This window comes from Neofelis nebulosa, chromosome 12 (assembly GCF_028018385.1).
Source record: "Neofelis nebulosa isolate mNeoNeb1 chromosome 12, mNeoNeb1.pri, whole genome shotgun sequence".
NCBI lineage: Eukaryota > Metazoa > Chordata > Mammalia > Carnivora > Felidae > Neofelis > Neofelis nebulosa.
In genome coordinates this window covers 20,390,838-20,418,160 of record NC_080793.1, presented here as the reverse complement: position 1 = coordinate 20,418,160, position 27,323 = coordinate 20,390,838, and the positions used below count along the sequence as shown (strand labels likewise).

Here is a 27,323-nt window from a genome sequence, read left to right as displayed (position 1 = left end):
CCCCCTGCCCGGGGTACCCTGCGGTGTATTGTGGGTCTGCAGGGTCAGCAAATCCTCCATATGGGAGGACTCATGCTACAGTGGGAGGAGCCCATTGGCCTGCAGGGGAGGGGTGGGGGCAGAGAACCCCTGCATCCCATCCCATCAGGCCTCCCGAGGAAGCTCCAGGAGCTTCCCCGTGCTGACCGGCTCTGACCCCGAGTTTAAGAATCTGCACGTGGGCCAGCTAGTCAGCGAGTCTTGTCGGGTGGCCAACATGTGCCAGACGCAGGAAACACAGTAGCCTCATCAGTGCCCACCCCCACCCCAGCCAGGCTCTTTCCCCTCTGACTCTGAGTCTGGGGTTTGGGAACCCCCACGTCAAACCTCCCCAGCAGAGGGGTGAGGCCAGAGATGGCCCCTGCACTGGCCATCCCACCAGGAACAGTGGCCACCGTTTTGTGCCGGTCTCAGCCTATAAATAACCAACATTGCAGCTGGGCCAGCCCTTGTGGTTCTTACTATGATTGCAAGGTGCCCTTCGCTACTAAGAAACTTTGAAAAAGTACAGATTTGTTACTTACCGGACCTGAAAATCACACAGCACATCGGGGGTGCACAGCCAGGTCGCTGGTGGAGAGAGGCGTGTGTGCAGGGGCCTGGGGTTCTGCTTTTATTGGGGTCCAGGGTGGGGGCTTAGGGTTCCTCAGCACTTGCGTTACAAAAAGACAATACCAATGGTCAGGGCTTAAGCTGCATCCACTGAAGCCATAAATCCTGTCCTTGTTGGTTGTTGGGACTGCCATTTCTGGGGCCTTGGGACTTAGAAAGGGTGGGGAGGGCACTTCTCATATTCCCCCTGTTCCAAGAGCCTCTCTTCCTCTCTGGGCCTCAGGATCCCAGCTCAGCTCCAAAGACAAACCCCCTCCCACACCCATGCCATGGGGGAGGGATCAGGTGACTCCGGAACCCTCATAGCTGTGGCCTCGGTTCTTTCCCGTCCTTGTTACTCCTTGGCTGTGGACTGGCTCACACTGGACCTCTATGTCCCTGTCTCCAGTGGGCACGCGTCTGGGGGCAAAGCTGGGAAAGGCTCACCAGGAAAGAGCTTCTCTCTGCGCCTTCCAGAGAGAGGTGAGGATATTTGAGAGCCTCGGGCAGCCGGCCTGACCCTACCTCACTGCCGTGTTTCTGCCACAGGTCGAGTTTGCTGTCAGCCGGGTCCAGATGAATTTTCTGCACCTGCTAAGCTCTGAAGTGACACAGCACATCACCATCCACTGCCTTAACATGACCGTGTGGCAGGAGGGCACGGGGCAGACCCCAGCCAAGCGGGCTGTGCGCTTCCGGGCGTGGAACGGGCAGATCTTTGAAGCAGGTGGTCAGTTCAGGCCAGAAGTGTCCATGGATGGCTGCAAGGTAACCCTTGGGGCCCCTCCTGGGCCTCTCATGCATGAACATAGCAATTAATTATATTATAAAATTATAAAATTACTCATAACAATTATTATAAAATTATACATAACAATTAATGTAATACACGTTAGCACATTACATTAGTATGTTACTGTAATATAGTATATTGTATTAGCATAATTAGCAAATACATACAATTTTTATCTTTCCGTAATAGTTTTATTATAACAGTTTTTTTTTTAATTTTTTTTAAACGTTTTTATTTATTTTTGAGACAGAGAGAGACAGACCATGAATGGGGGAGGGTCACAGAGAGAGGGAGACACAGAATCTGAAACAGGCTCCAGGCTCTGAGCCGTCAGCACAGAGCCCGACGCGGGGCTCGAACTTACAGACTGTGAGATCATGACCTGAGCCGAAGTCGGACACTCAACCAACCGAGCCACCCAGGCGCCCGTATAACAGTTTTTAAAAATTCCTTTGATTCACTATCATCTCTGGGAAACTTCTGAGAGAAGATCTGGCTGATAGAAATTTCCCAGGCTGCTAGATGGCTGTACTTACTTGTAAGGCTGCTTGTAGGAGAATGTATTTCTGTTCTTCTCTTTGCCCCCATCCTGACCAGGCTAATTGGTTCTCTTGACACTTTTGGTTATTTTTAAATGTCTAAAACTGGGTGGGTTGTTGGCAGAGAGGGAGTCAGAAAGTTGTCCAGAAAAACTAGTTGCCCAAAATTAAACAAAACTAATAATACACAGTGTTAGTGAGGACGTGGGGAAACCAACACTCTTGCACAAAGCTATTTGGGAAAAAATTGGTAGAGGCTTTTGGGACCCAGCTGGATATATATACAGGAACACCTCAGAGGTATTGTGGGCTTAGTTCTATTCACTACAATAAAGTGAATATTGCAATAAATTAAGTCTAATTAATTTTTTTGGTTTCCCAGCACACACAAGTTATGTTTACATTATACCGCAGCCTATTAAGTATTTAACAGCATCATGTCTTAAAAAACAATGTACATACCTTAATTAAAAAATACTTCACTGATTGGGGTGCCTGGGTGGCTCAGTTGGTTAAGCGTCCAGCTTTGGCTCAGGTCATGATCTCATGTTCGTGGGAACCATGAGCCTGCATTGGGCTCTGTGCTGATAGCTCAGAGCCTGGAGCCTACTTCGGATTCTGTGTCTCCCTCTCTTTCTTCCCCTCCCCCACTCACACTCTGTCTCTCTGTCTCTCTCTATCTCTGTCTCTGTCTCTCTCAAAAATAAGTAAACATTAAAAAATACTTCACTGATCGGGATGCCTGGATGGCTCAGTCGGTTAAGTGTCTGACTTTGGCTCAGGACATGATCTGACCTGATCATGGGTTCAAGCCCCACATGTGGGGCTCTGTGCTGACAGCTCGGAGCCTGGAGCCTGCTTCAGATTCTGCGTCTCCCTCTCTCTCTGCCCCTCTCCTCCTCGCACTCTGTTTCTCTCCCTCAAAAACATAAACATTAAAAAAAATGCTTCACTGCTAAAAAATGCCAGCCATCATCTGAGCTTTCAGTGCATCATAATCACTGCTCACAGATCACCAAAACAAATATAATAGTCATGAAAAAGTTTGAAATGTTGCGAGAATTATGAAAATGTGACCCAGAGATACAAAGTGAGCAAATGCTGTTGGGACAGTGACACTGACACATGTTGCTCGACACAGGGGGTTGCCACTAACCTCTGATTTATAAAACACACATCTGTGAAGATCAGCAAAGCGCAGTGCAATGAAACGATGTTTGCCTGTACAGTAAAACCTTGGTTTGCGAGCATAATTCATTCCAGAAACATGCTTGTAATCCAAAGCACTTGTATATCAAAGTGAATTTCCCCATCACGGAAACTCAGATGATTCGTTCCACAACCCAAAAATATTCACATAAAAATGATTACAATAGTGCAATAGAATACAAAATAATAAAGAAAATACAAAATATAAAGAAAAATAAAGACATTAACCTGCACTTACCTTTGAAAACCTTGGTGGCTGGTGTGAGGGAGACGAGAGAGGAGGGTTATTGTGTAGGACGACTTTCACTCTAACGGAATCACTGCTGTCTATTGGCTCAGTGGAATCTTTCTCTTTTCCTGCAACCTTAACAAGGAACCTATCCAATGATTCTTGCTTTTGCCTCCTTTTGAGGATTTCGCAGAAATGTGACATTGTATTGTTGTTAAACAGATTCATCGCTCGGGCTGCTACAGCCTTATTCGGGTGGCGCTTTTCTACAAAATTCTTCACTGTTTCCCACATTTTACACATCTCCCTAAGCTCATTTTAAGTGAGGGATTCCTCTGCCTTTCTCTCCTCCTCCTCTGCAGACGAGATGAACATGTAGACTTCTTATAAAATCTTGCAGTTTCGGCCACTCACATACCTTGTTCGTATTTCTCGATGACTTATTTCCTTCTTAACTTCCACTGTGATCGTCTCCTTCTTATTGGCTTTCTTTTCAACCTATTTCTGCATGGGGACCATTGTACACGCTCACACGGATGTTGACTACATGAAGAAGAACATGCCCAGAAGTTGAGCTCCAATGACATTCCTTATGAGAACAGAAATAATAGATGCAATCTAAATGGACGAATGCAGGGGCACCTGGGTGGCTCAGTTGGTGAAGCGTCCGACTTCAGCTCGGGTCATGATCTCGCAGTTTGTGGGTTCAAGCCCCATGTCGGGCTCTGTGCTGACAGCTCAGAGCTTGGACCCTCCTTTGGATTCTGTGTCTCCCTCTCTCTCTGCCCTTCTCCTGCTCGTTCTCTCTCTCTCTCTCAAAATTAAAAATAAATATTAAAAAAATTTTTAATAAATAAAAAAAAATTTTTAATGGGCAAATACAGGTGGTCCCTACAGTGAAATCCCGTGAATCCATTAAAGATGGTGAGAAGAGATGAGAAGTACATGTGACAGATGGTGGGGACTGTGAGGGTCACACGTGTACCCTTTCCCTTCTCCTCTCAGGTCCAGGATGGCCGCTGGCATCAGACGCTTTTCACCTTCCGGACCCAGGACCCACAGCAGCTGCCCATCGTCAGCGTGGACAACCTCCCTCCTGCCTCATCAGGGAAGCAGTACCGCCTCGAAGTTGGACCTGCGTGCTTCCTCTGACCTCTGACCTCCTGGCTCCTCTAGGCCTTGAGGGGGAGGGAGGAGGAGGAGGCAAAGGGAGGGTCCTTAGGGGCAGGTGGGCCCAGGAGAGACAGCTCACCTGCCCAAGGATTCCTGGGTAGGGCCCCAGCTGTCGTCTGCCCAGTAAAAGTGGCTGGGGGGTAGCAGGGAACAGTGTATCCTTGGGACCACCTGATCCCAGCTCAGCCCCAAAGACCGACCAAAGAGCCAGCCAGAGCAAGCTGGGCCTGCAACCCGCCTGAGCCCTGCGGCCTGTCTCCCAGCTCTGCCCTCCCCAGCTTCCTGCCCAAAGAGCCCCACGTTCTAGCCAGCTTGAGGGGAGGGGGCATCTCGCCAGCTGGTCCCTGCCAGGGAGCTTTGATGTGCAATATTAGAGAGGAGACATGAAAAAAGGAGAAAAGGAAAGGAAGAAGTATATATATTTTATTTAAACAAACACAGAGAAGGTGCATTACTATTTTTTCACCTGGGAAAGAGGTGAGGGAAGAAGCAGCCAGAGGGTGGGAAGCAGTGGAGGCCGAGAGGGGGCAGCGCGACCCTCAGGGCCGGAGGTGCCCACGCTAGCTACCTCCCACTGTGAAATCGCTGGTGCTCGCTGTCTCATAGTGTATGTGATTTTTTTTTTAAGGAAAAAAAAAAGCCTATTTAAGATTCTGAAGGTGCTACCATTTTTGCCACAGACTCTGAAGAACCGTTTTGATGTGGGGTATCATGCACATGTGGTGCTCTCCTCCAAATGACAAAGTTTGGGGAATTTGAACATGTTCCGAGTATCACCCTTGTGCTCATCAGGTAATCGACTAAGCAGGGGGAAGGAAAAAGGAAAAAAAAAAAAAAAAAAAAAAAAAAAAAGCAAAGCCGAAGAAAGAAAAAGAAAAAAAAATAAAAAAATAAAAAAATAAAAAAACCCTACCAGAAACAGAAGCAGAAAGATTCACCTTTTTAATTTATGGATTTCGAAATGTTTGTCCTTCTAAGGCAGGGGGAGGCCTGAGCATGAAGGAATTTGGGCTCGGCCTGGTCACGGTCCTGGAGGGAAGATAGGCTTATCTTGGAAGGTGTGATCTAAGCTGGAGATTCAGGGGTTGAAGCCTTGACTTTGAAGAAACCAGTTTTAAGAGCGGTGTTGGGTCAGCGCCGGCCTGGAGGGGACATATCAACATGGAACCATCTCACCACACCACATCCTCCCTCCCAGAGCTTGTCCCTGCCAAGATGAGGCCATCACTCTTGCTTTTCCATTGTCATTAAGTCCTCTAGAAACCCCACGTCATTAGCTCCAAGGGTAAATGTGGGCTGAGGAGAAAGACTGATGGCAGGAATCTCGGGGTTCCGCGTGACTGGGGGATAGCCAGTGTAATCTGGGCTGTCCTTTATCAGACAACCAGTCAGCCCAGGTTGGATTTTGAGGTTATTTTAAGTATGGAATTATTTTTATAGAAGGGGAAGTTTTATGTGAACGTCTGTTTGTGTCTTCTTTTTTATTTTCTCTAAAAGTCGTGTCTCTTTGGGAATTGGATTTGATTTTCATTATTTAATACCTCACTCTGGCCCACCTTCCCCACCAGACACTTCCTGTATATGCCTCGCCCTCCCGCCCCAACCCAGACGCTCCCCACGGAAGTGCGTTCTTGTAGCAGCTTGGGCCTCATCTCAGCCCTCGGTTTCCCCACACCGCCAGTCTCCACCTGGCCTCTGTCTCGTTCTTGGGATTTTCTGCTGTCCTTGTTTGTGTCTGTCCACATGTCAGTGTGTTAAAACCCCAGTGGGTTCCGTTTCTCCTTTTTCCCTTCTGGATTTTAAATAAATATTTAAAACTGAGGCAATGGAATGATGCATCTGTGGCTGTGTGCTTCTTTGAACAGCCCCGGGAGGGAGGTTTCCAGCCCGGGTGGGGGAGCGGGGGGGGGGTGGGGGGGAGAAAAGATGCTCAGGGGATGCCCTGTTTATGCTGCTTCCCCCAAAGGAGGGAGGCAGAGAGAGAGAGAGACGGCGTGGAGTCAGCACGGGGGTGAGTACTGAAAGGGGGGGGTGGTCGGGGTCCCATGGCGTATTCCTTCCCTAGGGTTGCTGTAACAGCATCGCAAACCTGGAGGCTTAGGACAGCAGAAATGCATTCTCCCCCAGCTCTGCAGCCTGGAAATCTGAAATCCAAATGGTGCCAGTGCCCCTCATCCCCCACGCTTCTAGGAGAGGTTCCTTACCCTGATCAGCTTCCGGTGGCCCCAGGCATTCCTCCGCTTCCAGCTGGAACACCGTGGTCTCTGCCTCTTTAGTCATGTGGCATTCTTTCTCCCATGTGTCTCCGCACATCTTTTTATAAGGACACCAGTCATAGTGGATGAGGGTCCACATGAATGAGCTCATCTTCAGTTAATTACGTCTGCAAAAGACCCTATTTCCAGGTAAGGCCACATTCACAGGTAATAAAGTGAGGACTTCAGCATATCTTTTGGGGGGACACAATTCAACCCATGACACAGAGCGAGGGGGTATATTGAGGTTACCATGAGCAATTCCTTTTTTTTTTTTTTTTTTACCATAGTAACATACACATAAGACTTAGCATTCGTGACATTTAGTACATTCACAGTGCTGTGCAACGATCACCACTATCTAGTTCCAGAACATTCTCATCACCCTAAAAGGAAACTCCATACTTATGAAGCAGTTATTCCCCATTCCCCTCTGCCCAAGCCCCTGGAAAACCACCCATCTGCTTTTTGACTTTGCCTGCTGTGGATAATTCATACAAATGGAATTGTATTTCATATAAACAGAAAATGTTTGGAAGATGGGAAAGGTCAGTCTCGTTAATGTCCCTTTCCTCCCATAGAAAGCTGGCCCTTTTTTTTTTAATGTTTATTTGTTTTTTAAGAGAGAGAGACAGAGTGTGAGCAGGGGAGGGGCAGAGAGAGAGGGAGACACGAAATCCAAAGCAGGCTCCAGGCTCTGAGCTGTTGGCACGTGGGGCTCTAATCCACGAACCTGAGCCGAAGTCGGACGCTTAACCGACTGAGCCACCCAGATGCCCCAAAAGCTCACCTTCTGTGATTGACTTCTTTCATGTATCATGATTTCAAGGTTCCCCCTTGTGGTATATGTTTCCATACAGTACTTCATTCTTTTTTATGACTCACTCATATTCTACTGTATGGATATACCACATTTTTGTTCTCTGCTCATCCTCTGATGGACATCTGGGTCGTTTCCGTCTTTCGGCCCTTGCTGACAGTGCTTCAATACGAGCATTTCTTACCTATACTCGAGAGAGGACACAATATCACCTGTCTTGGAGGAAGTGAGTGAGAATCTGAGAGATGGCTGGATTCAGCAAGTGAATAGACAGGACCACCGAGATAAATTTGAATGTCAGGTAAACAGCAGTTATTTTTTTTGATATTATTTAAGTTTATTTATTTATTTATTTTGAGGGAGATAGAGACAGTGTGAGCAGAGGAAGGGCAGACAGGAGGAGGAGGGAGAGAATTCCAGCCAGAATTCCAGAGAATCTCTGCCAGGGCAGAGAGCCAGACATGGGGCTCGAACTCACAAAACCAAGAGATCATGATCTGAGCTGAAACTAAGAGTTGGACATTCAAGCAACTGGGCCACCCAGGCGCCCCAACAATAGTTTGTTTTGTTTTGTTTTGTTTTTAGCATAAGTATGCTCCCATTTGATATCTGAGACACATTAGGACATAGTTATACCCCGCCAGACCTGGAACCTGTAACTCCTGACCTCTGGTTCAGAGTTCTTCCTTTCTTGGCTTGCTCCTCCCACCCTGGGAGCTTGAATGAATCAAACCTTTTCCGCCCTTCTCACCCAGGAGAAAGAACAGATCACAAGCAGTTGGATTCATATTCGGAATTCTATGTTTTAAAACCTTGCTGTAAGTTTCCAGGTCATCAGGGTCTCTCCCCCCACCCACCCCCCACCCCCAGACAGGGAGCACCAGGTGCCTGCTGCTTTGCTGTGGCTCCAAAAATCCCATCCATAGAGCCCAGGATTCATTGTCTGGAAGGGCTTAGAGATCCCCACATCCCAGATACACCCCGTCGTCTTAAATACAAGGTGACTACAGCCAGCGAAGTGCCCGAGGTCACCTGCCAAGGCCAAGGCAAAGCTTTGATTCAAACCCAAGGCTACTGACAAGTGGGGGTAGGGGGGAGCTCAGCATGGCCCCCTGGGATTAGCAGAACCAGCAGCAGTTGGGAATTGGTTACAAAGGCAGATTTTCAGCCCAGATCCCAAACTACTGAATCACAAACTCCCAGGGTGGGGCCCAGCGATCTGTGTCTTAAATAAGCCTCCCTGAAATACGAATCCAATACCACATTGAGATTTCACCTCACACCGGTCAGAGTGGCTAAAATTAACAACTCGGGCGACAACAGGTGCTGGCGAGGATGCAGAGAAAGGGGAACTCTCTTGCACTGTTGGGAATGCAAACTGGTGCAGCCACCCTGGAAAACAGTGTGGAGGCTCCTTAAAAAATTAAAAATAGAATTACCCTACGACCCAGCCGTAGCACTACTAGGAATTCCTCCAAAGGATACAGGAGTGTTGATTTATAGGGGCACATGTACCCCAATATTTATAGCAGTGCTATCAACAATAGCCAAATTATGGAAAGAGCCTAAATGTCCATAAACTGATGAATGGATAAAGACGATGTGGTTTAGGGGAGCTCCTGGGTAGCTCAGTCGGTTAAGTGTCCGACTTCGGCTCAGGTCATGATCTCACAGATTGTGGGTCTGAGCCCTGCATCGGGCTCTGTGCTGACAGCTCAGAGCCTGGAGCCTGCTTCAGATTTTGTGTCTCCCTCTCTCTCTTTCTGCCCCTCCCCTGCTCACACTGTTTCTCTCTCTGTCTCAAAAGTAAATAAAAAAATTTTTTTAAAAGATGTGGTTTATATATACAATGGAATGCTACTTGGCGATGAAAAAGAATGAAATCTTGCCATTTGCAACAACTTGGATGATACGGGAGGGCATTATGCAAAGTGAAATAAGCCAGTCAGAGAAAGACAGGTATCATATGATTTCACTCATATGTGGAATTTGGGAAACTTAACAGATGATCATAGTAGAAGGGAAGGAAAAAAAAAAGTTACAGAGAGGGAAGCAAACCATAAGAGACTCTTAAATACAGAGAACAAACTGAGGGTTGATGGGGGGAGGGTTGGGGGTGGGGAAAATGGGTGATGGGCATTGAGGAGGGCACCTGTTGGGATGGGCAATGGGTATTGTAGGTAAGTGATGAATCACAGGCATCTACTCCTGAAGCCAAGACTACACTGTGTGCATTCTATGTTAGCTAATGTGACAATCAGTTATTAATAAATAAATAAAAACAAACAAGTCTCCCTGGAGATTCTAGCGTGTGCTCAAGAATTGAGATCCCACACTATTTCCTGAATCTAGAAAACAGTTTTCCAAAACTAGGAAACACCAAACAAACAAACTTGGAAATAAGATAAGAATATTCTTTTCGTTTCTCTGACCGAAAATTAATCAAGGATGAAACAGAAAGGCCTTCTTCTTGAATCATTTCCTAAGGTCCACCATATACTGTCACCCCAGAGAGTTTGCCCAGCTGTTGAAGCAGGCTTCCGGTCCTGCAGATGGAAAAGTTCAGTCACGCTAATGTGTGTCAACCCCACAGGAAGCTCTGCAAGGCCAGGGGCGGGTCTTGTCCTCTGCCGTGGCCACAGAGTGCAGTGTGCAGGAGGTGCTCAAACTTGTTCAACAAGGCTCACTGAAACATTTCCTTGACATGCGTGTCTCAGCATGCGCCTTCCCTGGGTCAAGCCGTATGCGGGCACTGCAGTTACAGAGACAGTCCTGGCAGGGCGCCTGGTGGGGGGGGCTCTGGGTCTGGTGGAGGCAGCTGGAGGTGTTGGACTTTGGGTGCAGGGAGCAAGAGGCCAGGCTGGGGTGGGCAGTGGTTGGGGAGGGCATGGCTGATGCAATCCCAGCACAGGGAGGCTTGTCAGGAGGTCACACTCCGTATTAATCAGGGTTTCTAGAGAAACAGAACCAGTAGGATGTGTGTGTATGTGTGTGTGTGTGTGTGAAGAGATGTTTTAAAATTTATTTAGAGAGAGAGAGTATGTGTGTGAGTGGGGAAGGGAAGGGAGGGGAGAGAGAGAGAGAGAGGTGGGGTAGGGGGGAGGTGGTGGGAGAGAACCTCAAGCAGGCTCCATGCTAATCATGGAACCCGACTCGAGGCTTGATCCCATGACCTTAGGATCATGACCTGAGCCAAACTCAAGAGCCAGACGCTCAACCGACTGAGCCATCCAGACACCCCTGTAAAGAGATTTATCATAAGGAATCGGCTCACATGATTATGATCGTTGGCAAGTCCCAGGATCTGCAGAGTGAGTTGGCCAATTCAAGACCCAGGAGAGCTGATGGTGTCCTTCTAGTGTAAAGTCTGGCAGGCTGGAAAGCTGGGAAGAAACAATGTTTCAGTTCATGTCCAAAGGCTGCAGAAGACTGACGTCCATCTCCACCAGTCAGGCTCTTACGCAGACTCTTAATTCTATTGAGGCCTTCAACAGATTAGATGAGGCCCACCCACACTTGGGGGGGGGGTGGCAATCTGCTTTACTCTGACTACACATTCAAATGTTAATCTCATCTAAAAACACCCTCACAGATACACCCAGAATATTTGACTAAGTATCTAGGTACCGCATGGCCCAGTTAACTTGACACATAAAACTAACCATCCAAGCTGATGCTGATAGAGGTTGAACAAAGGTTTGCCAGGTGACAAAAGGCACTGGGAGGAGAGGGTACAGCACCTGCCAAGGCTTGGAAGTAAAGGCCACACTGCATATTTGGGGATGCTATAGCATAGGCTGTGGGAGTCCCAGGGAGTAGGACAAGTCACAGGTTGCACAGGAGAGCAGGGTTTGGGCTGGTGGCCAAGGTGGGTTTGAGCTGCACTGGGGCACTGTGGAGCGTCCAGGAGGCAGCCAGCTGAGCCAGGGGACAGGAAAGTGCTCCGTGCCACAGTCAGAGCTCCAGAGGCATCAGCAGGATCTGCATGGTTTTGGAGACGCGGAGGGGATGAGAGAGTCAGGAGGAAGGGCCAGAGGGAAGAGAAGAAGGGCTATGTTAAAGCTGTGACATTCACAACTCCCAGCCTGTACTCCCAGGAGGGCCTCTGTGACCTGGCCAGCGAGGCCTCTGAAGCTGGGCCAGCTCCTTCCTGGCAGGGGCAGGTAGGAGATTGTTGGGGACCACAAGGCAGCTCTTCAGGGGCTGGAAACACCTATAGTTCCCAGTCTCCCATTACACAACCGAGTGTCAGGAAACAGCCAGAGTGGACTTCCCAGGTGGGGCCAATCCTGTGTTTGCTCTGTCCACAATGAATCAAGCCCCAGCCGTGGACAGTCACATGCCATCAATGCCCAGCTGCCCTGTGCTGGGAAAAGGAGGAAAAGACGAGCAAGAAGGGAAGAGGCAGGCAGGTGGATTCCAGTCCCAGCTTCCTGACTGGGCCATGGCCTTGGACTGGTCATGCCTTCTCTCTGGGCCTCAGTTTCTCCCTCTGCAAAATGGGGGTGATATGCCCTTCCCTGCTTGCTAGCCACGCACAGAGCTATCGCTCTGCAATAAGTAGGGCAGATCGTATGAAACTGAATGATATTCAACTGCTCTATAAAGTGCGGTTGCATATGGTTCAACCCAATAAAAGCACCTTTCAGAATAAGAGTGGCTGCGTTTTCTGGCACACTGACCATGAGCGGGAGCCCTGTTGAGAGTGATACGTTTTCATCTCATGCACAGCTCTCGTGAGACACGTGTTACTCCTCTGGTTCTTCAGATGAGGAAAGCCAAGTCCAAAGAGGTTACATAAATTGTCCAAGACGACAGAACAGGATCTGAACTTGAGCAAATCTTTTTGAGTGTTTCCTCAGCCCAAAAAGTTCCCAATTAGGATCATTTGCTCTGCCAGTGTATTCTTCGTGGCCGTTCACGTAGAAGCTCACAGATTAGTCATCAGGCACAGAGCTCAGCCCTGGCCTCAAGGGAGAGACAAGTATAAAGTGGCTTTCTTGGAACCGAATCGTTTACAGTGGGTGCGTTTCCCCGATCGTCTAAGCCTCACCGTTCACCTGACCTCTCTGAGCCATTTGCTTCCTTACCCATCCAATGGGGAAAGTATTCTCTTGAACCTACTATCTACATATTTCTGCATTTTGATGTCTTTAGAAGTGGGATGTATCCCAAAATCCCAGAAGTATTCCTTTTTTCTTTTCTTTTTTAGATTTTATTTTAGAGAGGGAAAGAGAGAGCAAATGGGGGAAAGGAGCAGGGGGAGAGGGAGAGAGAATGTTAACCAGGCTCTACGCCCAGCACGGAGACCGACAAGGGGCTCAGTCCCATGACCCTCTATCATGACCTGAGTCAAAGTCCAGAGTCGGACTCTTAACCAACGGAGCCACCCAGGCGCCCCCTGGAGGTACTTCTGTAATGCAAGAATCTGTCTTTTCTCCTTACCCCAGCTTGTCATTACACTGATGGTAGTGGTGTTATGACTGGCCGACTCTTAGAAGCAAGTTTGTTTCTTATAACAAGCATTTCACAACTGCACGCTGATTTAATCCTCTTAACAACCTGATAAAGTAGCAAGCATCAGTATCTGCATTTTACAGATGGGGAAATTGAGGCACAGAGAAGTTAAGTAACTGGCCCAAGGTCACGCAGCTAGCAAGCGGTCAAGCCAGGACAAATATTTCCTCACCATCCTGCGTGGCCCCAATTGCTTTTCTATTTCCTGCCAAACTTGCCAAACTTCTCCTGACAAGATACCCGGGCCAGATGGAGGGGGAGGGTAGGGAGGGCTGTCCAGACCCTCCATCCAGAGAGGTACTAATCCATCCTTGACATGGAAGAAGATGGAGAAAAGTGTACTGTGTCAGGGGGAGAGCTGGGTGTGCTCGAAGGAACCACTTGGAGAGTAACGCCTCCTGGGAGAGAGTGAGACGGACCTCCAAAGGGCACCTGGGCGACAGTGAAGACCGCTCACTCCCGAGGAGCAGCACCCCATTTGCTCACTGTTAGGGAAGCTTTCATCTCTCCCTATGCTACTCACAAAACATCTGGCCACCCAACGCAATCCAAGGATAGGGCACAAGAGGGAAGAACTGTTCCCCTGGGGTCTGAACAGCGTTGGTCGTTCAGGGATGTTTAGGGCTGTGGGTCATTCTGTGCCGGAACCAGGCACCAGATCCCGCTGGACAGAGGTGCTTCTGTGTTATTTAATGAACCGTACGTGTGTGCACGTGCCTGTGTGTATGCGTGTGATATGGGAGATCCTCTAAAGCTCTGGGGTGTGGGCAGAAGCCCCAAGGGTCCGGGGTAATGGTAGTGCTGTCCCCATAGAACACCCAGCTTCTCTTTGACGTAAGCAGTGTGTCAAATCTGTTCCCAGTCCCACTGCAGCAGCCTCTGACTGCTCTCCCAAGGTGGTGCCCTCCCCTCCCCCTCCCCACCTTCCCCACTGCAGACAGAGGGCTCTTTCTAAAGAGCAAATCTGACTATTCGTCTCCCACCCTACTTAAAACCTTTCTATTTCATCCAGCACCTGCAGAGCCCTTTGCGAACTCCCCAGCCTGGCTTCTGTGCCCTGCACACTCGGTTCCCGCCGACCCTCTCCAGCATCGGCCCCGTCACTCCCGTGCTGTCTCATAGGGGCCCTCCAGGTCCTTTATGCGCCCCGTGTCCTGTCACCTCCACTCTTCCTTGTCAACAAGCTCCAATCCTTTTCTCAAGGCTCAGATTAGAGCAATGCAAATTCAGAACACTAAGTGAGCTGGCAAGCAAAGAAAGAAAAGAGGGATTTTCACTTCTGACGAGGATGTGGAGAAAGGGACTCATCTGGGCATCACCAAATTGGCACCGTATTAAACAGCGTTAGTGTTTTTTGTCTTCTCTGTTTGGGAAGAGAGTTGTTTTTTTTTTTTTTTTTTTTAAATCAACTTAATTGAGGTATAATTGGCGTACAATAAAATGCACACATTTTAGGTTTACAGTTCAATGAGTTTTCACAAACGTACATTATGTGTGTAACCACCCCTGCAGTGGAAATTTGGAACAATGCCACCTACTTCAGAAAGTGCTCTTACAACCTTTGGCAGTCAGACTCCCCTCCTTGCCCTAGGCAACCGCTGATCCGATTTCTACCATTATAGATTAGTTTTGGCTATTCTGGAACTTTCTACAAATGGAAACTATACAGTGTGTGCTTTTTTTTTTATTTTTATTTTTTTTAACGTTTATTTATTTTTGAGACAGAGAGAGACAGAGCATGAACGGGGGAGGGGCAGAGAGAGAGGGAGACACAGAACCGGAAGCAGGCTCCAGGCTCTGAGCCGTCAGCCCAGAGCCCGACGCGGGGCTCGAACCCGCGGACCGTGAGATCATGACCTGAGCCGAAGCCGGACGCTTAACCGACTGAGCCACCCAGGCGCCCCAATGTTTTATTTATTTTTGAGACAGAGACAGAGCGTGAGCAGGTGAGGGGCAGAGAGAGAGGGAGACACAGAATCGGAAGCTGGCTCCAGGCTCTGAGCCATCAGCCCAGAGCCCGATGCGGGGCTCGAACTCGCGGACCGCGAGATCGTGACCTGAGCTGAAGTCGGCCGCTTAACCGACTGAGCCACCCAGGCGCCCCAACATTTATTTATTTTTGAGACAGAGAGAGACAGAGCATGAACGGGGAGGGCAGAGAGAGAGGGAGACACAGAATTGGAAACAGGCTCCAGGCTCCGAGCCGTCAGCCCAGAGCCCGATGCGGGGCTCGAACTCGCGGACCGTGAGATCGTGACCTGAGCTGAAGCCGGACGCTCAACCGACTGAGCCACCCAGGCGCCCCTACTGTTTTATTTTTGAGACAGAGAGAGACAGAGCATGAACGGGGAGGGCAGAGAGAGAGGGAGACACAGAACCGGAAGCAGGCTCCAGGCTCCGAGCCATCAGCCCAGAGCCCGACGCGGGGCTCGAACTCGCGGACTGCGAGATCGTGACCTGAGCCGAAGTCGGACGCTCAACCGACTGCGCCACCCAGGCGCCCCTCCAGTGTGTGCTTTCTTAAGTCTGGCTCCTTTTGCTCAGCGTACTGTTTTTGAGATTCATTCACGTTGTCTTACAAATCGGAAGTTCCTTTGTTTTTATCGCGAAGTAATGTTCCATTTACGAAAATGCCACAATGTGTTTCTCCATTTTCCCGATGACGGGTATTTGAACTGTTTCTAGTTTTTGGCCGTTTTGAATTACACTGTGAGTTTGTACGTGACACATTTTTCTTTCTCTTGAACGGTATGGTAATTTTAGAAAGCGATTTGGCCGTTTCTGACACTCAGGAGAGGAAACATCACAATGTGAAATGCTATGGGCAATTATGTCTCAATAAAGCTGGAAAAATAAAACAAAATGCCATAGATATAAAGGGAGGACATCATTAAGTATGTTGGAATCTAGGAAGCGAACGAAAGGGGATGCGTCCACTAAAATTATGACCGCGGACTGCACCAAAACATGAAAAATGACTCAAAATACATAAAATGGACAAGAACATAGAATTGTAAGCACGACATAATAAAACTTTTTGAACGCGTTTATTCTTAGGGATACCAATCTGACCTTGTCAGGTAAAAATGCAAGCAGGCAATGGAAGCTCTCATTCTGCAACGGTGACCACTGGCCAGGGTTGGGGACCAACTGGTGAAAAGAGAGGCCCACCCCCCTGCTCACATAGCCGGGGGTGGGGACCACATGGACATAATTTCTTGTTCCAGATTTTGGGAGAGAGTTCAGATAATACCACATTTACTGGAAATAGGCAATATAACTTAGACGCCTCCTTCTTTTGGAAACATCCCTTCTTTCCTCCAAGATTCAGCTGCCCCCCTCCCCACCGGACTTGTGCTGGTCCACAGCTGTTACCACAATCAGTTGGAATAGAATCCATGTTTTGCCCTCTCCCCAACCCTTGACCCTCCCCCATCCCATTCCCCACCTCCACCCCACCTAGCCTGGGAACTCTCTAAGCTGCCACCTGCGTTTGATTTACGGTTAGGTCTTGCTCAAGTCTGAATGCTCAGTGGGACACGAATTGGGTAAAAACATAAGAGCTTTTAAAACAAAACAAAACAAAACACCCAAAAACATAAGCGCTTGCTTAGAGGCCCCTCTATTGAAATCTACCCATGTTTGACAATACCCCTCCGGCCCACACCCCCCTTGGCTTTGAACAGCCGGTCTAAGTTAGACCCAGGCTTGCAGGCTTTAGCCACTGCCGGTTTTGGGGGAAGGAGGGAAAGGTTTGTTTGTGCCAGGCATTTCGCAAGCACTCACCTGATGTGTCACCAGGGGGCTCCAGGACTCCACCCACAGCTCGTTATAAAGGTCACTGTACCCTACAGCCACCAGTTCTGCCTGACTCCAGGTGCCTCTCCCTCCAGGCATGGTGCTGTCCTGGGCCCTTGCTGTCCTGAGCCTCCTTCCTCTGCTGGAAGCCCAGAGCCCAGAGTGTGCCAACCTCACAGCGGCACCTATCACCAACGCCACCCTGGACCAGGTGCATGCCCGGGGCCCCTGAGTGCTGTGGGCAGCTGCCTCCTTCTCTGGGCTTCCCTTTCTCCTGCTGGCTTGCGGTCAACCCCCTTCCCCACCTCTGCATTTTTCTCCCCCCGGGTCCTGGGGTGGCATTCTGACCAGCCTCTGGGGGCATTCTTCTGCTTCCAAACCCAGAAGTCTCATTGCAAGGTCCCTCAGAGGGAGCCTCCTGTACTGCACGAGGGGCCACCCAGCGGCTGGGGGAGGTGCCTGACCCTCAGAGTGACCTCCTGCATGCCCGCTCCTCGCCTGGGGCCCCAGGCTCCCCGTGTGCAAAATGGAGGGATAAATCTGCTCGGCTGACTGGCAGGGATTCTGCCCTCGGCCTCCATCATCAGCTCCTGGCTTCTCTCTCCAACCCAGCTCTCCGGCAAGTGGTTTTACATCGCCTCGGCCTTCCGCTACCCAGAGTTCAACGAGTCGTCTAGAACGATCCAAGCGGCCTTCTTTTACTTTGACATCAACTACACAGAGGACAAAATACTGGTCAGAGATTACCTAACCATGTGAGACCCCCCTCCCCACATGCTAGCCCCAAGCTTCTGCTCCTAGCTGCTGGGTAACCTTGATCAAGTCCCTCCCTCTTCCTGACCTCAGCCTTCTCATCCATGGAATGGGGAGAGTGGACTCTAATCACCACCGACTCTTGCCCCTCGATGATGGTGGTCAGTGATTGTCCACTTCTCCTTGACGGTCTTCCTGTTTTTCTCCCCCCTTCTGTCTGTTAGAGGGAACCGGTGCGTCTATAACTCCAGCTACCTGAATGTCCAGCGGGAGAATGGGAGTCTGTCTAAACACGGTGAGATCCAGCCCACACGTGGGAGCCTGGGGACAGGTGGGTGGGCCAGCCAAAAGAGGAGGTGCTGGGGCTAAGGCCCTGGAGGCTGGAGGCACAGAGAACACAGGACAGGCCCATTTCTTCCATCTCCGAGGTCCTGGTGTCTGCACACTGCAATACTCAGGAATAACTGCCAACATATGTGAGCTCTTACTTATGTGCCAGGCACTGCTGGAAGTGCTTTATATGAATTGACCCCCCCGAATACTCACGAACAACCTTAGGAGGACATAACAGCGATCAGATGAGGAAACAGAGAAACAGAGATGTCAAGCAGTTGCCCTGGAGTCACACAGCCTGTAATTAGAACTAGGACTCAAACCCAAGTCTGGCTGTGGTCCTGCCTCTCTCCAACCACCTTTTCTCCTCTAGGATCTGAGGGTGGCAGTGTTTGTCTGGCACGCAGTGAGTTCACTCATATCCCCGCTGTCACCCCAGAGAGAGCACATAGTAGGAATCTACAAATGCCAATGGAATTAAGCCAACAGCACTCAGCAGCCCTGAGGCTCCTGTCTGGGCCTTATTTTCCTCATCTGGAAAATGGGGAGAAAGGCCCTGACAGTCACAGCCCGTGTGAGGCTGTGATTCCACATAGTAGCACAGGGCCCGGCACACAATGGGACTAGGGATGTGTGACCCAGGTGAACCCCTGGCCTTCACTCATTGCTGTGTGGCCATGGGCATGCCCAGGGCTCCTTGCCCACCACTGGGGACCACTGTGCTGTGTGGTCTCACCCAGTGGTTTTCCCCTCCAGAGTTCGGCAAAGAACAATTTGGCTACCTCCTGCTCACCAAGGATCCCACGACCTTCATGCTTGCCTTCTCCCCGAAAGACGAGCAGAACATGGGACTGTCCTTCTACAGTAGGCATCCCTCAAACTTCTTCTACCTCGCCCAGGACCCCTTCCCCTGCGGCCGGGCCCCCAGCTCCCCCACCCTCCCTGGCTTCCCAGCTAGGACCCCAGCATGCTCACCCAACGTCCCCTCGCTCCCTCCTGCAGCTGACAAGCCACAAGCGACCCAGGAGCAAATGAGAGAGTTCCACGAAGCCATCATGTGCATGGGCATGCAGAAGTCAGAAATCGTGTACTCCGATGAGAAACAGGTGAAGGCAGGGAGGACTGGGCTGAGCCCACCCTCAGGGTGACTCTGCCATGGGCAGCCCCAGAGGCCCAGGGGGGCGAGCTGCCGGCCCAGGCTGTGCAGTGAGATAGGACATCCTACTTTTAAGCACCTGCCTCACTGCAGGGACAGCGGAGTTTCCTGCAAGCCCACGGGATGAGGAGCCAGGAAGGAAAAGTCACTGTGAAACAGGAAGGGCATCCAGAGCGGGGGTGGGGGGTGGGGGGGTGGCTTGGAAAGGAGGGGAACAGCAGACACAAGTGTGACCATGGGAACGTGACAAAGAAACACACAAGGGTAATGATCGTTGACAACTACCGGCCACACCCCAGACTTCAAATACCTGTGGCTGGGGAGTGGGTATTGTGGTTTTCAGCACCACCCAAATGGCCCCAAGCCCAGGACTACCATCCTGACTTTTGCTGTAACTGACAAGTACGTATAAAATCATCTTAATGCTTTCCATTCGACCTGTGCCCAATGAGAGGCTTTACATGGTCTTGCCCTGGGCAGTAACATCTAAAATCACAGAGCTGATGAGCTGGTGACACTTTTGGGGGGCGGGGGGGGGATATACATGAAATACTTTCAGGATTATTGAATTAAAAATGTCTCTGCTGCCTGAGGTCATCCCTCGTGACCACCCCTAGACCACCTCCCCTCCCTGCTCCTGGGAGCTGCGGGAAAGGACTGGGCTCGCAGCCCTGCTCCCCGCTTCCCCCCACCCCCCTGCCCCATCTGCTGGCTGGGGACCTTGGACAGGCCACACGGCCATCCTGAGCCTCGCTTACATCACCTACCCAACGTTTGTGAGGAATCCAGATCAACATAAAGGCTCGGCAAGTCCTCAGTAAATGGCAGTTGTTCTAAGGGCTCGAGCCCCCCTTCTGAGGTGAAGCTGAGCCTCAGAGAGGAAAAATGCCTTGCCCAAGGTCACCCAGCTAGGAGGCGGCAGGGCTTAAGCTGGGGCCACGGTCTGGAGCTCATTCCACCTTTCCCCTGGCAAGAGCCCTGCCCTGCCCCCATCACTGCGCTCCTTCTGTCTTCCAGGATGTGTGTGGGCCATTGGAGAAAGAGCACCAGGAAGAAAAGCAGAAGGAAAACGAGGGGTCCTAGGAGGACACAGCTTGGGTTAGGAGCTTGGGGACTCTGGGACCCATCCTCAGCCCTATGCCCACCCTTTGTACCTCCGGTCTTTGTCTCAGTGGCATCAATAAAGCTTCTGCATTGGATGCAGGCAGGGTGTCATTCGCTCATTCATTCATTTGGTCACTCATTCACACACGTTGAAGCCTGCCCTGGGCTGAGCCCCGGCTGATCACTGGGTAAGCCCCTGTCCCTCTACTCAGAAGAGCCCCTGCTGTAACACCCGGCACAGGTTGGACGATGACAGGCACCAAATGCTGTGGGAGCCCAACATGGGGGAGGTGCCTCCTGCAGTGGAAATCTGGGAAGGCTTCCTGGAAGGGGCATCCGAACCAGTCTAGAAAGATTTACGAACAGCAGCTTGTAACACCTGTTGTTCCAGCTATAAGCCAAGGATCTGAGAGGGCGAGTCTGAGAAACATCGAAGCAGGAGGCCCTGGTAGCTCAGGTGAATGGGGGCGGTGAGGACTCTGGCGTGTGGTACTGAGCACAAAGGACCTCACCTTAGACGTTACCCTGGCCATCTGGGGAGGCGAGTTGGGAGGGGCCCGACTGGAGGCAGAAAGACTCTGGCAGAGGCCGCTGTGAGCATCCTGGCAAGAGGAGGGTACCTGGGCAGGGGACAGGACGGGGAGACGCAGAGGCCTTGGGGCCTAGGCCAGAGCAGCTGTCTCCACGAAGTGCCCTCACAGTGCCCACCTGACGCCCACAGGATATAACAAGGGGGGAGGTTGGCCCCTGGAAAGCAGTCAACTTGCAAACAAGTTTGCAGCCCTCGAGATGGGGCCACATCCGAGGCAGGCCCTCTCCATGGCACAGAAATACTGGGCACCTAAAGCGAGGAGTCCAGCAAGGAAGGCCAGCTCCTTCCAGACCTGATGGCTTGTGATTTATGGTCACGCGAGGGAAGCAGCACCACTTGGTGGCAGAAGACTTGGGGCCACATCGTTCAGGCAATTCCAGGAGCGAGTGGCCAAATTCATCCAGAGCAACAGAGTCATAGCCCCGGCACCTGACGCCCTGCCCTGTGGCACCTGTGACACCACCCTCCCAAGAGCCACGCTGCACCCCGGGCACTGAGGCTGGGGACACCGCCCTGCGCCCCCACCTGTGCCCTTGGCTCCCCGCTCCCGTCCTCGTATCCCGGAGCAGCCTCTTGGCATCCAGGACAGGGTAGGCTCAGAGGCTCAGAACCTACAGGAAATCTTCCCTTCTCGGCTAACTGCCATTTTCAAGTGCACGGAGAAGGGTCAGCTGAAAAATGAAGTAGAAACAGGGCCTGGTGGGCAGGGAGGAGTGTGTGGAAAGTGAGGGGGGCTGACGAGAAAGCCATGGGAAGACATAGCAGGCGTTGGGGAGAAAATCTTATGGAGGTTAGGAAGAAAAGAACAGTAAAGAAAACGGATTTTAGAGTCAGACATTGCGAGGCCAGGCAGATAGCCCGCCGGGACCTCAGTCTCTCATCAATGGAGGAGGCACATAGTGGGGGTGGTGTGTGAACCGTGAGTGCCCCGTGCTGAATATTTAGCTCAAGCATCGGTATCTTGGGGCACCTGGGCGGCTCAATCGGTCAAGCTTCTGGCTTCAGCTCAGGTCGTGATCTCATGGTTCGTGGGTTCAAGCCCCACGTCAGGCTCTGTGCTGACAGCTCAGAGCCTGGAGCCTGCTTCGGATTCTGTGTCTCCCTCTCTCTCTGACCCTCCCCCGTTCATGCTCTGTCTCTCTCTGTCTCAAAAATAAACGTTAAAAAAAGAATTAAAAAAAAAAAAAAAAAAGAAACCACAAGTTGACGACACACACCACAGATGTGGGCAGCTTCGGGAATGTTTTTTTTTCCTTTCTTTTTTTTTTCAAAGATCAATATTCATTCTTCTTCATTTGCCCTCATAACGAAAATAGATTTTTAAATGCCTCAAATATACAAATATCACTGATGCATACACATTCCAGAAAAGCTGAGGTACGCACTCTGCTACAAGGTAGGGAGCCAGAGACGGGCTGGCCTCCCGGCCGCAGACCAGGGCCTGGCAGGCAGCTTGGCCACTAGCCCAGTTCCACAGGGATCCCAGGGACAGAGCTGGGGCTCAGGGGATGAGGTACAGAGAGGGACCAAGATGGACAGCTTCCTGGGCCCTTCCTGGGGGTGTCCCCTTCCCAGCAGGCCCATGGGAAAGTCCTCTCCGGAGAAGCTGGGCGCATGTTATCCTGGGGGCCTGCCGTCTTGACATTTCGATGGTGTCAAAGTGCCCTACTGATCCCCAGTCACCAGGAGGAAAGTGCACGGCTGTGTCCTTCCCAGAAACGCCTACGCTGGAGGGGCTGGTCACCGGTGAGGAGACAGGTTTGCACCAGAGACTCTGGCCCTATCCCTTCTCATCTGGCCTGGTAGGTTGGATCTAAGACCAGGAAAACACAGTAAAAAAAAAAAAAAAAAAAATTGTCCGTCTGTATATAAAATACATATTAGCCAGAGGCGGGCAGTGCAGGACCAGGAGACTCCCCGAGGCTGCCCCTGGGCAGAAGGTGGCCTCGGTCTCAGCACTTCCTTCAGGGGCCGGTCCCCCCGGAGTTCCTTCTCTTCATACCCAGGCCAACACCCCAGGGCCAGGAGGCCTCTGGGGAGGGGTCGCTGGGGCCCGCGGGAGTGGCTCCAGCCGACTCCCGCCCTGGGGGACAGCAGCAGGCCGCCGGCCCACCTGCCCCCCATCTGTGTCTGAGTCTCCAGGGTGAAGTCAGAAGAGGCAGGAGCCCCTGAGGCTGCGGGCCTGGCGCAGGTCGGCTGACAGGGAGCGGCTCATGTGCTTGGTGGTGCAGCGGATGCTCTCGGCAGCCTGGACGGCTCGATTCAGGGCCTTGTTGAGCTCCTCCAGGTCCTCCAGGTCCAGCTGGATGGAGTGCCGGTGCCCCCGCGCCGGCCGGGAGGAGGCAGTGGGGGGCCACTCGGCGGCGGCTGGCTGGGGTGAGGAAGCTGAGGTAGGTCCCGGAGGCGCATAGTACCTGAGGAGAGAGGGCCCGGCGTTCGTTAACCACAGACAGGGCCGGGCAGAGCACCGGGTTCGGAGTCAACCCTGTGCCAGGCCCCCTAGCTGGGCCCACGGCCCCTGCTTTCTGGGTCTCAGTCTTCACCTCTCAAATGGGAATAATAAACACCTACTTTGAGGGATGAAGGATGATAAACGGGAGTGCCCGACCCGGAACAGCGTCTCGAAAATGGTTGGTTCAGGGGGTGCCTGGGTGGCTCAGCCGGTTAAGCGTCCCGACTTAGGCTCAAGTCATGACCTCACGGTTTGTGAGTTCGAGCCACGCGTCGGGCTCACTGCTGTCAGCACAGAGCTCGCTTCGGATCCTGTCTCCCTCTCTCTCTGTCCCTCCCCCAATCTCTCTCTCTCTCTCTCAGAAAGAAATGAATACTTAAAAAAAATGGTGCAGGGGTGCCTGGGTGGCTCAGTCAGTTAAGCAACCAACCGACTCTCGATCTCAGCTCAGGTCTCGATCTCCCGGTCGTGGGATGGAGCCCAACGTCGGGCTCTGTGCTGACAGCGTGGAGCCTGCTTGGGATTCTCTCTCCCTCTCTCTCTACCCCTCCCCCACTCACACTCGCTCTCTTTCTCTCTGGCTCTCTCTCAAAATAAACTTAAAAAAAAAAAAAGGTTAGTTCGATCTACCTATTCACTTCGTGTTTATTGATCTTACAGTATGTGCCAGCCCTGGGGTTACACTGGTGAATGAGTAACATGGACCCCACTGCCTTCTTGGGGCTTCTCATCTCAGAGCCAGATCCCAGGGAGACTAGGAGAGGTAACGTGTGGTCCCATTTGCCAAGCGTGGAGCAGCAGAGACACGTGATAATAATTAGGGTTCTGTAGGAGGCGGAGGGTCTTGTTCCACTCATCCAGGGAGCAGGTAGAAACGTGTCCTTCCCAGCCTGGCCCTGCAGGAACATGGGGCGTCGCGTAAAGTGCTGGGAGCCATGGGACGGAGCACGGATTTCTCCAGGTAGTGAGCGCGGCACGCAGCCAGGCTCCCCAGTCCGGCGACGGGCGGGAAGAGGGGGTGGCCCCTGTGTTGTGGAATCAAGCGTGTGGAGGAGACAGGGAGACAGAGAAAGGTTTTGCCCAAATGCAGCAGGGACAAGTAGAGGAGGAGTTGGCCAGAGTCTGTCACTGGCGTCTTGCTTGACACACTGTAAACTCTGGCCCCCTTCCTGACCTTCCACTTCTTCGGACCCACGTTATCGTACAGTGTGCAGGAGAAAAGGGCTCTGCTAGGACCGGAACACATATCTCTCCGAAGGAGACACACAGACGCACAATAAGTACATGAAAAGATGCTCAGCGTCATTAGCCACCAGGGAAACGCAAATAAAAACCATGTGAGATGCCACGTCAGGTGCTTGGCCACCACCGGATGACTCAAGTCAAAAGGACAGATGCTGGCCAGGAGGCGGAGAAATCAGAAGCCTCATAAGCTGCTGGTGGGGACGTAAAATGGCACCACCACTTTGGAAAACCGTCTGGTGGCACCTAGCCCCGAGCTGGCATTGCATGCTGGGTACCGTGTGCCGGGCTCGGAGATACACGTTTTCTTGACCAGCACGTATCTTACTTGTTCGGTGGGTACCGCTATGCTTATGTTACGGACGAGCAAAGAGAAGTTCAGAGAAGCCAGGTGAGGCAGGAAGCCTGCCCCCAAATCCCAGCCATTCCATGCGGATTCCCCTTTCAGGGGCTCTGTTCCCCCACCTAAAAGAGCCACCTTTAGCCACCTCCCGGGAGAGATCTGATAGGAAAATTCAGGTCGAAAGCTCTGGACGCTGCCTGGCCACTCTAAGTGCTTGTGTACCTGTCAGCTCAGAGTCAGAGCGCTGGAAGGGGCGGTGCTGGACTCACACCCGGAGCTAATTAGCACCCAGGAGATGCCAGTACATATCATCTGAACCGAACCAATAGGCTTCTTGAATCCAATTCCTTCCCCCGGGGACTATCAGGTGTAATTACTGGGTTTACACACACCCCTACCGTTTAATAATTTGATGACCAGCTAGCTTGGCCCGAAAGTCACATCCCAAACACCCTCTAAGGCAGAAGCTGCAACTGTCCCCCACCTTTGTTTTGGCCCAAAACAAAACCAAAAAACCTCCCTGGCTAGAAAGCCTTTGGCGCAGGGCTATAAGGCACTTGGCCAGCAGGTGGCAGCACAGCCCCATAAACTTTCTAAAGGGCACCCTGTCATTGAGCATGCTCAGTCCTGCTGATGGCAGATGGAGAAACTTGAGGGCATCATCAGCCCAAACTCTAGCAGCATTTGAAATGCTATGCTTCCTGGCCAACTTCTATGTATTGCGGGCTTTCCGTGTATTAGTTCATGTAATCCTTACCACAACCGGTTTCACAGAGGAAAGCACTGAGGCACAGAGGAGCAAAGTGACCCAGCTAAGGTTGTAGGCTACCGCCGGCCAGGTCTGTCGGGCACTACAGCTCAGGGCTTTTCTCCTTCCCTATGACCTGTCCAGGCCTGGACACAGCCACCTGGTTAGGTCTGCCCACAGGTCTGAGTCTGGAAGGATATGGGACAGCCTCCGAAGCGGAGAGGCACCCAGAGTTTCATCCTGGGCCAGCCGATTCCAGGAGAAACCTCTCCTGCCCAGGGAGTCGGGGCATAGGCAGGCATCTCCTGCCGCAGGCCTGAGCATCCTCGCATAGCCGACGGAGCAGAATACTCCTGGAGTCGGCTGAGGGCGGCAAGAAAGCATCGCGTAGGCCAGAGTCCTTATGGGGGCGGGGGCTGGGCGGCACGCTATACCTCTGCTCCCGCCGAGCGCCAGCCCCCACAGCGACCCTGGCCTCTTGCTGCGCACGACACAGGATGCTGATGCTGTGGCACTGAAGGAGGCTCCCGCCCGACTCGTTTTATACCGAGGGACCCTGAGGCACGGAACTAGCCAGTGACAGTCAGGACAAGAAGACAAGTCTCCTAATTTCAGGGTCCAGGGTTTTCCTCCTCCTGCACAATCCTGTCCTGTGGAAGCCACCTTTATGCATCTTTCTTCTTTGCCAACGACCGTGCCGTGCAGTGGCACTCCCCACGGTGACGGCAACGCTGCCCTCCACGACAAATTCCACAAACGTCTCACGTGCGTCTGGCCACGTGCCTCACTTCACCCTCACACAGCTAACTGTACGTGGTCGAGACTATTACCCCATTTAACAGATGGGAAAATGGAGGCTCAGAGAGGAAGTAGCTTTACCAAGGCCACGGCGCCAGTAGGTGGCAGACGGAGATCTAGCAGAGCTTGGACTCTAAACGCGGAACCACTTCTGCCTCAACTGCCGTGTATTTTCTCTCTTGGCAGAGGCCATATCCAAATAGAAACAAGGCAAGTCTGAGAAATGAGCACAGCCAAGAGCCAAGAGGGGCCTAAGGACGCATGACGACTGAGTGTACGTGGCATTCTGGACGGGATCCCAGACCAGAAAAAGACCTTCAGGTAAACACTGAAGAAACCCATGGGGCACTTGGGTGGCTCAGTCAACTGAGTGACCGACTTTGGCCCAGGTCATGATCTCATGGTTCATGAGTTTGAGCCTCACATCGGGCTTGTTGCTGTCAGCATGGAACCCGCTTTAGATCCTGTGTCCCCCTCTGCCCCTTCCCCACCTGCGCTCCCTCTCAAACATAAAAATAAACCTATAAAAAAACTGAAGCCACCCAAATAATCTATGGGCTTCAGTTAATAATAATGTATTAATATTGGTTCACTAACTGTGCAAAAGTATCACGTTCAAGTAAGATGTTAGTGACGGGGGAAACTCTGTGTGTGTGTGTGTGTGTGTGTGTGTGTGCGTGTGCATGTGTGGGTGGGGTTATATGAGAACTCTCTTTACTGTCTGCTCCATTCCTCTCTGCATCTAAAACTGTTCTGAAAAGTAAAGCATGGGGCACCTGGGTGGCTCAGGCGGTTGAACATCCAACTCTGAATTTTGGCTCGGGTCCTGATCTCCCAAT

The 27,323-nt window shown here is 51.5% G+C and overlaps 3 protein-coding genes and 1 long non-coding RNA gene across 14 annotated transcripts in view; 2 read left to right on the top strand and 2 right to left on the bottom strand.

Annotated features, from left to right (window-relative positions):
- Positions 1-6,404, top strand: part of COL27A1 (collagen type XXVII alpha 1 chain) — a 140,577-nt gene extending 134,173 nt beyond the window's left edge. For all 7 annotated transcript variants that reach the window (XM_058694403.1, XM_058694406.1, XM_058694405.1 and 4 more), the window contains 2 exons: positions 1,180-1,398; positions 4,406-6,404. In XM_058694403.1, coding sequence (XP_058550386.1) covers positions 1,180-1,398; positions 4,406-4,552 — 366 coding nt within the window. In that variant the 3' untranslated portion in view covers positions 4,553-6,404. The remainder of the gene's footprint in view (positions 1-1,179; positions 1,399-4,405) is intronic.
- Positions 6,405-6,499: 95 nt separating this feature from the next.
- Positions 6,500-20,225, bottom strand: LOC131491449 (uncharacterized). The gene is made up of 4 exons (XR_009251463.1): positions 19,025-20,225; positions 10,923-11,031; positions 7,619-7,832; positions 6,500-6,956 (listed from the first exon to the last, which is right to left on the bottom strand). It is a non-coding gene; the product is annotated as an uncharacterized LOC131491449 (long non-coding RNA).
- Positions 17,009-20,404, top strand: ORM1 (orosomucoid 1). Its single transcript, XM_058694400.1, has 6 exons — positions 17,009-17,174; positions 17,576-17,718; positions 17,941-18,011; positions 18,806-18,913; positions 19,052-19,155; positions 20,223-20,404. The coding sequence occupies exons 1-6, from the start codon at positions 17,061-17,063 to the stop codon at positions 20,286-20,288; spliced, it is 606 nt and encodes a 201-aa protein (XP_058550383.1). The 5' UTR covers positions 17,009-17,060; the 3' UTR covers positions 20,289-20,404.
- Positions 20,405-22,195: 1,791 nt separating this feature from the next.
- AKNA (AT-hook transcription factor) overlaps positions 22,196-27,323 on the bottom strand; it is a 55,478-nt gene continuing 50,350 nt past the window's right edge. For all 5 annotated transcript variants that reach the window (XM_058694390.1, XM_058694392.1, XM_058694389.1 and 2 more), the window contains one exon: positions 22,196-23,315. In XM_058694390.1, the coding sequence (XP_058550373.1) occupies positions 23,051-23,315 (265 nt within the window). In that variant the 3' untranslated portion in view covers positions 22,196-23,050. The remainder of the gene's footprint in view (positions 23,316-27,323) is intronic.

Bases quoted from the DNA above. Each gene is read 5' to 3' on its own strand.
- ORM1 (XM_058694400.1), top strand. From the start codon at position 17,061: ATGGTGCTGTCCTGGGCCCTTGCTGTCCTGAGCCTCCTTCCTCTGCTG. The intron at 17,175-17,575 runs GTGCATGCCCGG...TCTCCAACCCAG, and splicing joins CCAACGCCACCCTGGACCAG to CTCTCCGGCAAGTGGTTTTA. The intron at 17,719-17,940 runs GTGAGACCCCCC...TCTGTCTGTTAG, and splicing joins GTCAGAGATTACCTAACCAT to AGGGAACCGGTGCGTCTATA.